This window comes from Gobio gobio (genome assembly GCF_949357685.1).
Source record: "Gobio gobio genome assembly, chromosome: 20".
Lineage (NCBI taxonomy): Eukaryota > Metazoa > Chordata > Actinopteri > Cypriniformes > Gobionidae > Gobio > Gobio gobio.
Window position 1 is genome coordinate 20,834,236 of NC_137113.1, and position 11,347 is coordinate 20,845,582.

General features: G+C 37.6%; 1 protein-coding gene across 1 annotated transcript; it reads left to right on the forward strand.

The window, feature by feature from the left end:
- Positions 1-1,126: 1,126 nt before the first annotated feature.
- Positions 1,127-11,337, forward strand: hexd (hexosaminidase d). The gene is made up of 12 exons (XM_079801006.1): positions 1,127-1,449; positions 1,523-1,638; positions 1,732-1,819; positions 1,986-2,150; positions 2,306-2,489; positions 6,910-6,981; positions 7,086-7,284; positions 7,374-7,456; positions 7,579-7,651; positions 7,789-7,899; positions 7,995-8,084; positions 10,568-11,337. The coding sequence occupies exons 1-12, from the start codon at positions 1,366-1,368 to the stop codon at positions 10,743-10,745; spliced, it is 1,443 nt and encodes a 480-aa protein (XP_079657132.1). The 5' UTR covers positions 1,127-1,365; the 3' UTR covers positions 10,746-11,337.
- Positions 11,338-11,347: the final 10 nt, after the last annotated feature.

Here is an 11,347-nt window from a genome sequence, read left to right on the forward strand (position 1 = left end):
TCTATTCTATTCTCAATTCTATTGCATATTCTATTATTTTATCTTTTTGTGTGAAATTTGCCCAGATTGCAGACTATACGATGTGTTTATATAAACCATTATATAAACAAAAATATTATTTTTCTTTTCATTATTAATCTAGGGGTTCATTGCAATTGTCTGTATAGGAAAACTCCATTTGAAAATTATTATTAGGTATAGGCTTTTTTTGTGCTTTGTTATTTTTACGTTCAAAAGCAAATGGGATCATTTGTAGGCTACAGTGACAATTATTAGTTATTTCTACTCTATTTCTGATACTCAACAAGCAATTGTGACCACATACATTGTAACATTTAGGAACAATTTATTCTTGCATCTCTGTGAGATTTAATTAGCCTCAAAGTTGTCCACGGTTCATGCATCACACCTTCCAGGATTATAATCTACCGATTTTAACCACTAAGCTGTCACCAATAACATTTAATTAAATTGTATTAACTATTAATGAAAATATCCCCAATATTGTACATTGAACCACTGTCCACTAGAGTGTGACATTTGCTACGTGTACCCTATTAAATTCTGTTGCTACAGAATTTAAATAAATATGCCCTCAAAGTGTATATATATATATATATATATATATATATATATATATATATATATATATATATATATATATATATATATATATATATATATATATATATATATATATATATATATATATATATATATATATATATATATATATATATATATAATATAATTGTACATTTCTCAGTTGTCTTAACATTTAACTCCAATATTTGTGTGTGTGTGTGTGTGTGTGTGTGTGTGTGTGTGTGTGTGTGTGTGTGTGTGTGTGTGTGTGTGTGTGTGTGTGTGTGTGTGTGTGTGTGTGTGTGTGTGTGTGTGTGTGTGTGTGTGTGTGTGTGTGTGTGTGTGTGTGTGTGTGTGTGTGTGTGTGTGTGTGTGTGTGTGTGTTAATGTACGTGCTCTTATTCTGAAATGACATCCCAGCAGAGAATCACAGTTCAAACCTTCCGGTTCTTATCGGAAGTAAAAACGCTTGTAGTCCTTTGTCTGCATTGCTCTGGGTTTAAGAATACACAAAAAACTGCAATGCCCATCGTGCTTTAACAGGGTGGTGGGTGAGTACGGTAAAATAGGGTAAACATCGATTCTTTCTCATGCGAAGCATCGTTCGATTGAATGAAAGTGCGTATTTGGATAAAAGAACAAGGCTGCATTAGAAATACATGAAAGGGGAACCTGTGCACATTATACCGTCTCAGTTGTTATTCCCGTAATTTAAATATGGTGTAAGAGTTAAAATATTTTGAAGGCTCCGTTAGCTTTTTTCATTGAACAGCACCTGCAATGGACCTGTCATTGCGCAGTTGCAAAAAGTTAGTTCATTTGGACCTGAAAGGGGCACCTCCTAGAATTGGCTACCTAATTGAGGTAACGTTACAACTTCTTTTACTTTAATTATAACTGTCTAAATACAACTTTAACCACGATTATGTTTCCTCAGTTGATCCAGTTATTTGCTGATCTTGGTGCCAATGGCTTGCTCATTGAATATGAGGATATGTTTCCCTATGAAGGAGAGCTGAAAGTTCTTCAGTCTACGACTCAGCCTCCATACAGGTGAGGGTATATATTTTAAAATAGAATATTTATTTTTACGTTATTCTATTTGTGATAATTTAACTCATAAGAATAACGTTACCTAATATCCAGCCGTGAGGAGATTGCGTCTATCCAGGATGCTGCCAGTAGAAGAGGGCTGGAGATCATTCCCCTGGTCCAAACGTTTGGACATTTGGAAGTAACTATGAAACTAATTTTTGTCATTTACATGAAGGAAGAAAGAACCCGAGATTTGCTAATTTTATGTCAAAACACTATGCATCAAAAGCAATTCATCAACAAAACAAACAAAATCCAATCATGCATATTCAAACTTTAATATTTAAAAAAAATTTCTCAATCAGTTTGCCCTGAAGCACAAGGTGTTTAGAGATCTGCGGGAGGTGGACTACTGTCTGGGCACCCTGAACCCACACCATGATCGAGGAGTTAGGCTGGTGAAAGAGATGCTACAACAAGTCATGAAGCTCCACCCTAAAAGTACCAGGCTGCACATCGGAGCCGATGAGGTAAAGCGCAACCCTCTGTCAATAAAAAGAGTCACATGTTTGATCCCTACAAGTAAACCGTTGCCTCGAGATCTGTATAGATCTTGGGGGAAAAGAGTGCTAGTTTAATATTAGTCTGTTGATTAAATAAAATAACATTGGTTTTATTTTCATAGGTGTACATGCTTGGTCTCGGAGATGAGTCCAAACAGTGGTTAAGTGCTCCAGGTCGGAGTGTTCACAAGCTGTTCCTCAGTCATGTCATTAAAGTGGCGAAGGGGATTCAGAAAAGTGTGCCCAACCTTAAGTTGATCATGTGGGATGATATGCTCAGGACCATGACCCCCGAGACCATTAAAGGTGAGCATTTAATTAATACAATTTTGCTGTGTAAAGAGGAAAGGTCATATTCAAGAAAGAGTGTCAGATATGTAAATATTCATGATTAAAATAATTGTTTACCTAAAAAAACAATGCTTATGTCTTAAAGGCAAAATATGAAAGCTTTTTGGATTAAAATATCCCAAAACCACTAGAACAATGTTCTACTTGTGTTCTTACATTATCCCAATTGTTTCCAGGAATGCTTAAATCCAGAGAAATCAGCTGTTTTAACCAGGACATTTTAACTTTGTTTTAACCCTCATTTTAACCCTTGATTTCCGTTTTATTTTGTTGAAACCATGGAAACACCAAAGACGCTTTATTTTTTATTTATTATTGTTTTATTAGACAAGGGAACAACTGTTTGGATACATTAATCGACAGAAAACTAATCATTGTTATATAGCTCAACACAGTTAGTCTTATTGTTTAAATCTTGTATGATTTACCACGAGTACCATGTTTTGCCATGCCTAATATCGATTTAGCTTACTGCAGTGTGCAACAAGTGTATCATAGTAGCTGCCGAGCGAACACACAGCGTAACATTATAACAACTTTCAACACACTCAAATGTATCTGATAGAGAGGCAGTATTAACATTAAGTGACATGATATCTGACGCACAGAAGCCAAAGGCACATGTCACTATGCGTATTGGCACATCCGGTCTTCATTGGCATGTGCCAGTGGATAGTGGCATGTGGAGCAACAAAGACCACTCACATTATCGCGACACACTGACATATAGTCACACCGAGTCGCGGAACATGTCGCCGTGTGTTGTGACACCTCCAGTAGTGACTGACAGATTAATCCAGCACCTATACTGACATAATTGTGACACAAAATCTTAAATAAATACCCTAATTTTGTGATATTTTAAATGTCATTAAAGTCGCATTAAAGTCAGTAATATTTTTTCAAACGTGTTATTTGTGTCTCGTCTGTATTTGATTGGCATGTGCCACTGAATGTTTTGTAATACGTCACAAACTGGCCATTCTAGGAAAAACTCAAAATAAATCTATCATGGGTCACTACGAATAACGCATTAACAGCCGCATCCGTTACTGTAAACCTTTATTTTTGCATGATGCTGTACGGACACATACCATTAAGTGAGTGTAACACTGGTCAGCGCAAGATTCTCATCTGTGGCTTTAATATTTTTTTAAAAATGTATCGAATTATGTATCATAATGATGTACAAATTAACTCCGTGATGTAATAAATCATATGTTTGACAGAATAAAGCAAATTGTTATGCAAGTGGCACATGACGCAATCCATTGGCACATCGCACGTTTTAGTGACACATGCCACTATCCACTGGTACATGCCAATTGGCCTGTGTTAGTAAAACTATTTATTGGATAATTCCATAAAACTATTTTTGAAATATTAAAGCTACTGAGGAAGGTCCTGCGTTCGTTCGTTGATATATATTTTTTTTAATTCACTGAGCACTTTTTTTGCACTTGTAAAAATGAAGAAGATTGCTAGTAGCTCGGCATGTAATCTTTTTCAGATATGTAGCCTAACAAATTATTTTTAATAATTGATTTTTTTACACTTTTTGGAAGCCACAGATGAGAATCTTGCGCTGGCCAGTGTTACACTCACTTATACTGACACCTACTGGCATGTGTCCGTGCAGAATCACGCAAAAATAAAGGTTTACAGTAACGGACGCGGCTGTTAATGCGTTATTCGTAGTGACCCATGATAGATTTATTTTGTGTTTTTCCTAGAATGGGCAGTTTCTGACGTATTACAAAACATTCAGTGGCACATGCCAATTAAATACAGACGTGACACAAATAATACGTTAGAAAAAATATTACTGTGTTTTATTGATATTTAAAATATCACAAAATTAGGCTATTTATTTAGGATTTTGTGTCACAATTACGTCAGTATAGGTGCTGGATTAATCTGTCAGTCACTACTGGAGGTGTCACAACACACAGCGACATGTTCCGCGACTCGGTGTCATTCAGGTGTCATGTCAGTGTGTCGCAATGCCATGTCACTTAGGGTGCTTTCACACTAGCAGTTTTGGTGCGCACCCAGGTTCGATTGACATCAGAGTTCGGTACGTTTGGATGATGTGAACGCGGTCTTCCGAACTCGGGTGCGCACCCGCGAACCGTACCAGAGTCCGCTTAAAAAGGGTGGTCTGGGGTATGGTTCATGTGAACTCCGATACGGTTCGCTGCTGATGTGAACGCAATCGTACTAAATCGCTGAAGTGAACCACTATTAATGACGTATGATTTGTAAAAATGTGTTTGTGTGTGTTTCACTCATTTTCCTGACGAGCGCGACTGACACACTGCAAACAGAGAGCTGTAGATCGCATTTCTGCTCGTCTTCAGCGTTCTTTTGAGCATTGCAGTACATTTGCGGCATATAGACGCAAGTGCCATTACGTACTGAAGCTTTAGAAACAAAACCAACGGTTAAACTAAAATATAAAAGTGAGGTGAGCAACACTATGCATTTTGCCGCCTTACTTAGCAACCGGGTAAACAGCTGCTGCTTTGATGACGCAAACGCACCCCGGTTCGGACCCAAATAATATAATATGAACACAGTCCAGCGGGGGCAGGGGTGGGGGGAGCAATCGACCTCGGGTTCAGTCCAGGCAATCGAACCAAGTGAGAAAGCACCCTTAATGTTAATACTGCTACTGATAAAAGCTCCACGAAATCAAGGCGTCATCAAGCTACGTCTTTGTTTTGAATAAGCAACCTCTAGTGGCGAAAAATTACATATTGTTGCTTTAATTTACTCACCCTCATGTTAAAGTCCTCATGAAATCAAAATCTTATTTACTTTGTTAGCACACATTACAGGTCCTAGGGTGAACAATTCATCCGTGCAAGTTAATACACAGAAAAAAATTGTTTGCCGTGGTAATCTTTAATCAAAATCTGAAAAGTAACTTCTGGTCTGGAATGGCGTTCCCTTTCCGCTGATGGCAGTTGGACGGCAACTCCCCTCCAACCGTTAGTCTGCTATGAGCGAGAGATGGACAGATGGAGAGGAGGAGCGCTGAAGTAAAACCCTGCCCTCTAATCAATATTCCGTTTCACTTGGAAATACGTCATAGCACTGAAATAAAATCAGTTGCAACTTCCGGTTCTCTGGGACTTTAAACTGAATTTTTATTTAGGCTCTTTGAAATGACTGAAGTCCGAGGCCATGGTTCTCAGTCGGAAAAGGGTGGCTTGCCCGCTTCAGGTTGGTGGAGAGTTCCTGCCTCAAGTGGAGGAGTTCAGGTATCTTGGGGTCTTGTTCACGAGTGAGGGGAGGATGGAACGGGAGATTGACAGACGGATCGGTGCAGCTTCTGCAGTAATGCGGTCGATGTACCGGTCTGTCGTGGTAAAGAAGGAGCTGACCTGCAAGGCAAAGCTCTCGATTTACCGGTCAATCAATGTTCCTACTCTCACCTATGGTCATGAGCTGTGGGTCATGACTGAAAGGACAAGATCCCGGATACAGGCGGCCGAAATGAGCTTTCTCCGTAGGGTGGCTGGGCGCTCCCTTAGAGATAGGGTGAGGAGCTCGGTCACTCGGGAGGAACTCGGAGTAGAGCCGCTGCTCCTCCACATCAAGAGGAGCCAGCTGAGGTGGCTCGGGCATCTATTTCGGATGCCTCCTGGACGCCTTCCCAGGGAGGTGTTCCAGGCACGTCCCACCGGGAGGAGGCCCCGGGGAAGACCTAGGACACGCTGGAGGGACTATGTCTCCCGGCTGGCCTGGGAACCCCTCGGGGTTTCCCCGGAAGAGCTGGAGGAAGTGGCTAGGGAGAGGGAAGTCTGGGCGTCTCTGCTTGGACTGTTGCCCCCGCGACCCGGCCCCGGATAAGCGGAAGATGATGGATGGATGGATGGATGGATGGAATGGATGATTTTTTTTTTGTGTGAGCCATCTCTTCAATTGTCAAACAAATCATACATATATACATAAAAAGACAATAGAAAGGGGTTTGGAGGACCTTCAAACAAGGTCTAAAGGGCTGTTCACTGAGGATGCACTTTTTTTAATTGTTGGTCTTTGACTGATGCGACACTTCTTGCTGTTTTTGGTATCTGGTATCATCATGAGCTCTGCATTTTTATGACTTTTCTGATCCATTCAGTTGAGCTGCCTCCAGCTGTTTTTGAATACAAGAGGGCATACTGTGGCACCGACCACAACAAACACTTCCTTTCAGTTGCTTTTTACATGCTAATATGATCTTGTCACCTCCTTCCCCTTGATACGTTAAAGGTTTCACTGACACAAAGTGAAATGAAAGAAATTGAATAGATATAATATAATTTACTGTGTGAGTAATGACCAAATAAAACTAATTCCTATCCAATGTATGATATTATTCTAGAAAGTGGTCTTGTTGGATTAGTGCAACCAATGTTGTGGGATTACAGCCCTGCTCTGGATGTCAAAAACACTGGTCAGTATTTAAAAAACACACATTACGTTTAAGTAACTGTTCAATTATTTGAAGTATTTGTTCATGATGATAATGCTTGATCATTTTACATGTACTCTTTCCAGTTGTGCTAATGGAATTATATAAGTCTGCGGGCATGTCACAGCAGTGGGTCGCCAGCTCTTTTAAAGGCTCGACCGCTGTGCACACCTGCGTGACCAGCACTCAGAGGCATGTGGACAACCATTTGCAATGGCTCAAAGTGGCATCCAGCCTGTCAGCTGGCATTGAGCTACAGGGAATTGCACTAACTGGATGGCAAAGGTTAGATGACATCCTCACTATCACTAGAATCACAGTCTTCTTTATTGGCCAAGATGAAAACAATGTATGTTTCTTTTTTCCCCCTTAAGATATGACCATCTGTCTGTTTTGTGTGAGCTGATGCCCGTGAGTTTGCCCTCACTGGCTTCTTGTTTGCAAACTCTTCTGCACGGTCAGTCTCTTTCATTTTTACTCCTTTAAGTTTATTTTTCTTTAGTACTTGCGTGGCAAATTGGTGGTAGTAAATGCAAAGAAAGAATGCCAAACTCACTATAGCTGTGCACTGTGATTCAGGTAGCTTTACTGAAGAGGTTCAAAAGAAGGTGGTTAAGACACTTGGCACTGTGGAAATAGGAGACACAGAGAGGTACCATTCATTCATTCATTCATTCATTCATTCATACTCCTGTCCTGAAAGAAAGCATGTGCACAGCACTAAGAAACCTCAAGGGTTACTTTAAAATAGACTCATTTACAGCATATTCTTTGGCCTCTGTGTCCCAGATTGCCTTCCAGGATGTCTCCCTCCTTTGTTGGGGCGAAACTTGCTGAACTCATAGTGAAGCTGACGTCTTTGCTGGAGTCTGCAGAACTGAGACAATTTCAGAACAATATGTGAGTTCAGTGCCATTAGAATTTCACTTTTAAAAGATGCTTTGAAGTTATTGCAAACTTCTCACTAAATAGTTGTATTCATTTTTGCATAATAGGTTTGTGAGGGGCTGGTTCACGCCTTATCACATTCAAAAGAAGACCGTTAACCCACTTATTGCTCAACAGATTAAAACACAAGCGAAAATGTAAGTAGTACTTTACATTATATTTACACTACCGTTCAAAAGTTTGAGGTCGGTAAGGTTTTTGAAAATGTCTCTTGTGCAAGGCTGCATTTATTTAATCAAAAACACTGAAAATAATATAACAAAATAAGATAAGTGTTTTCTAGTTTAAGATATTTTACAGTTTGATTTATTCCTGTGATGGAAATGTGAATTTCCAGCAGTCTTTACTCCAGTCTTTAATGTCACATGATCCTTCAGAAATCATTCTAATATGCTGATTTGGTGATCAAAAACCATTTATTATTATAATGTTAAAAGCAGTTGTGCTGATTAATGGTTTTGTGGAAACCATGATGCATATTTCTGGATTCTTTGATGAATAGAAAGTTAGGGCTGCACGATTATGACAAATATCACTAATCAAAAATAATTGTTGATTTATTCCCTTCCCTTGAAATTGTAATTGCGATTATTAATTACGATTAGTGTTGTTTTTGGCGGCCTGTTTTAATTTTAGTTTTAGTCTAGTCTTTGTGTCAAGCTGTCATTTTAGTTTTTATTAGTTTTAGTCATAGTCATACTCTTTTTAGTCTAGTCAAGTTTTAGTCGACTAAAAGTCTGAGCATTTTAGTCTTATTTTAGTCAGAATTATCTATGACTATTTTCGTCTAGTTTTAGTCGACGAAAACTGATGACATTTTAGTCAAGTTTTAGTCAATGAAAATTGTATTTTAGTCTCTTTTTAGTAATGCAATTCTATTTAACCCAGTCAATATAGTATAAGTACGTATTATAGACAAAACCAAAATCTTCTTTTAGCCAAACCCATTTCAAACAAAGTTATCTTATTATATTATTGTTACCTTACAGACTCAAGAATACATCCATTCCAGACACAGAAGACGCTCTGATTTGAAGTTACTACATATTTATTTTACCAACTAAACATGTTAGAAGTACACACACATACATTTAAATAAAATAATTAAAAACATTGAGATTGTCCATTCCACATGGAAATGAGTGGAAATAAGTGAATATAGCCTCTTATTCGCTTATGAGGCAATCATAATGCTGCAGTTATTTTAACATATATAATTGCTGCCTTTATAACGGCCCATTTCAAATGTTTACGTGCTTTTCTTTCTTTTTTTGAGCGGTGATGAAATATCTTGCTCTTGTAAATACTTGCCAATATTTCAGTAATACAAGTCTAGATCTTTAAAATGCATCCAAATAACAGTGAAGCACAACCGCACGGTGCTCTGCAGTGGCCAAAAAGGATATAAACCGAGAATTCTGAAGTGATTGAAAACTCAGAGATGTGGATTCAGACGGCACCACACGACCTTGGTGTTTGTCAAACAGTAATTCAGTTAGGTAATTCGGCCGGAGATTTTTACACGGGTGGTGGGAGAAAAACACTGATATTCTGCATTAAGACGACAATAAAAGCACTGACTAGCCCCTGTAAATGATGAAGACACCTTACGACCGCAGGACAAACAATTACCGTCCGAGTAGGGCTTACGAACCCCGACTGGCCGGCCATCAGACCCGTGCACTCACCGGAGACGCCGTGCGAGTGGGGTTTGAAGAGAGTGATGTCACCTGCGTCTGCGCAGTGAGACCTGATGCAGCCCCCGAATGAGACGCACAGAAATACTGCAAAATAAAAACACGACTTTTCGTCTCGTCTCATTTTCGTTAACGAAAATGAAGAGACATTTTAGCATAGTTTTTATTTTGTGAACCACATTTAGTCTCGTTTTTATTCGTCATCGTCACATGACCAGCATTTACGTTGCGTCTCGTCTCGTTTTCGTCACGTTATAAAGGTTCGTTGACGGAAGATATTTAGTCATACTTTTCGTTGATGAAAACAACACTAATTACGATTATCACAATTTACATTGAATTAGGTTTTGTATGGCTAATGGCTTATACCATTGTTTGAAACAACTGTATGCCATATTTGTATATGAAAATAAACTGAAAAACTTGTATTGCTTTTCTATAGCATTAAGCGTCAATTGTCAACTATACATTGGTTTGGTTTATTCTTTAAATAAAAAAAAAGTAAAAAATATGCATGGTATTATAATGTTATATAAAAACTAAAACAATGAAAAAACCCTTAAGATATAACGTATGTGGGCTTTTTTTTTATTATTATTGTGGCATCTGTAATTGTAATCACAAATAGAAATGTGATTAATTGTGCAGCCCTTTTTGAAATATAAATCTTTTGTAACAGTATAAATGTCTTTACTTTCCCTTTTCTTCAATTTAATGAATCCTTGCTGAATAAAAGTATGCATTTCTTTAAGAAAAAAAAAAACTTTCAAATTTAAGTTTGACCCCAAACCTTTGAACAGTAGTGTATGTATAAATTGCTTTTTTCACAACATTCTTTCTTACCATGTTTCTTATTCATGTGCATTTTAAACTAGGCCTTTGGAAATATATATTCCTATTTTTAATCTCATCTGCTCCAACAGGATTCTTGATGATGTGGAGATTCAGGTGCAAGAGGTGAGGGGAGAGATGTGTCTTCTGTACTCAGTCTCTACAGTTCAGGAATGGATGGACCAACACGTCACCCCAGTGCTGGAGCCTCTGCGCAACCTACTGAGAGACACTGAACGCGTTCTAAATGAAATGGGATTCTGTACTTAATCTACCTCTCAATCTCAATCTTTAAATTTGGTGCATGAATTTAATTTGAAAACTTTATTTGATTCCATTCAAGTTAAACTCTACTTGCAGTGCAATGTAAAACATATAGAAACAACTGAGACAGCTTGTTTTTATGAATAGCTAGCTATTGTATTCTTTAAAAACAAGGAGCATTTTTTTGTAATAAAATATAACGTTACCATAATATGTTTCATTTAAAATAATTACTAACCAATATGAACATGAATGAAATTAAAATCTCATTCTGACTTTCCATTCTGAATAATTAATCCATCCACAAATTCAGAAGTGTTATTTTAAATTGATATATTATTATACTCTTTATTGATATTTTGAATTCGCTTTTAATTTTTATATTTTCAGTTTAACTTTAATTTAGTTTTAGTAATATGCATTTGTCATTTGCATTATTTTTCTAATATTCCTATACAGCTTTAATACATTTTTATTTCGTTTTTTTTTTTTTTACTTGAACTTATTTATTTCAGTTAGCTCCAACGGCAACATTTCTGATTTTATAATAATTTCCTGAACATTATGTCTGAAATAAAGAACTTCCAAAAATGCCATTCTCCGGACTT

Bases quoted from the DNA above. Each gene is read 5' to 3' on its own strand.
- hexd (XM_079801006.1), top strand. From the start codon at position 1,366: ATGGACCTGTCATTGCGCAGTTGCAAAAAGTTAGTTCATTTGGACCTG. The intron at 1,820-1,985 runs GTAACTATGAAA...TTTCTCAATCAG, and splicing joins AAACGTTTGGACATTTGGAA to TTTGCCCTGAAGCACAAGGT. The intron at 7,900-7,994 runs GTGAGTTCAGTG...TTTGCATAATAG, and splicing joins AGACAATTTCAGAACAATAT to GTTTGTGAGGGGCTGGTTCA.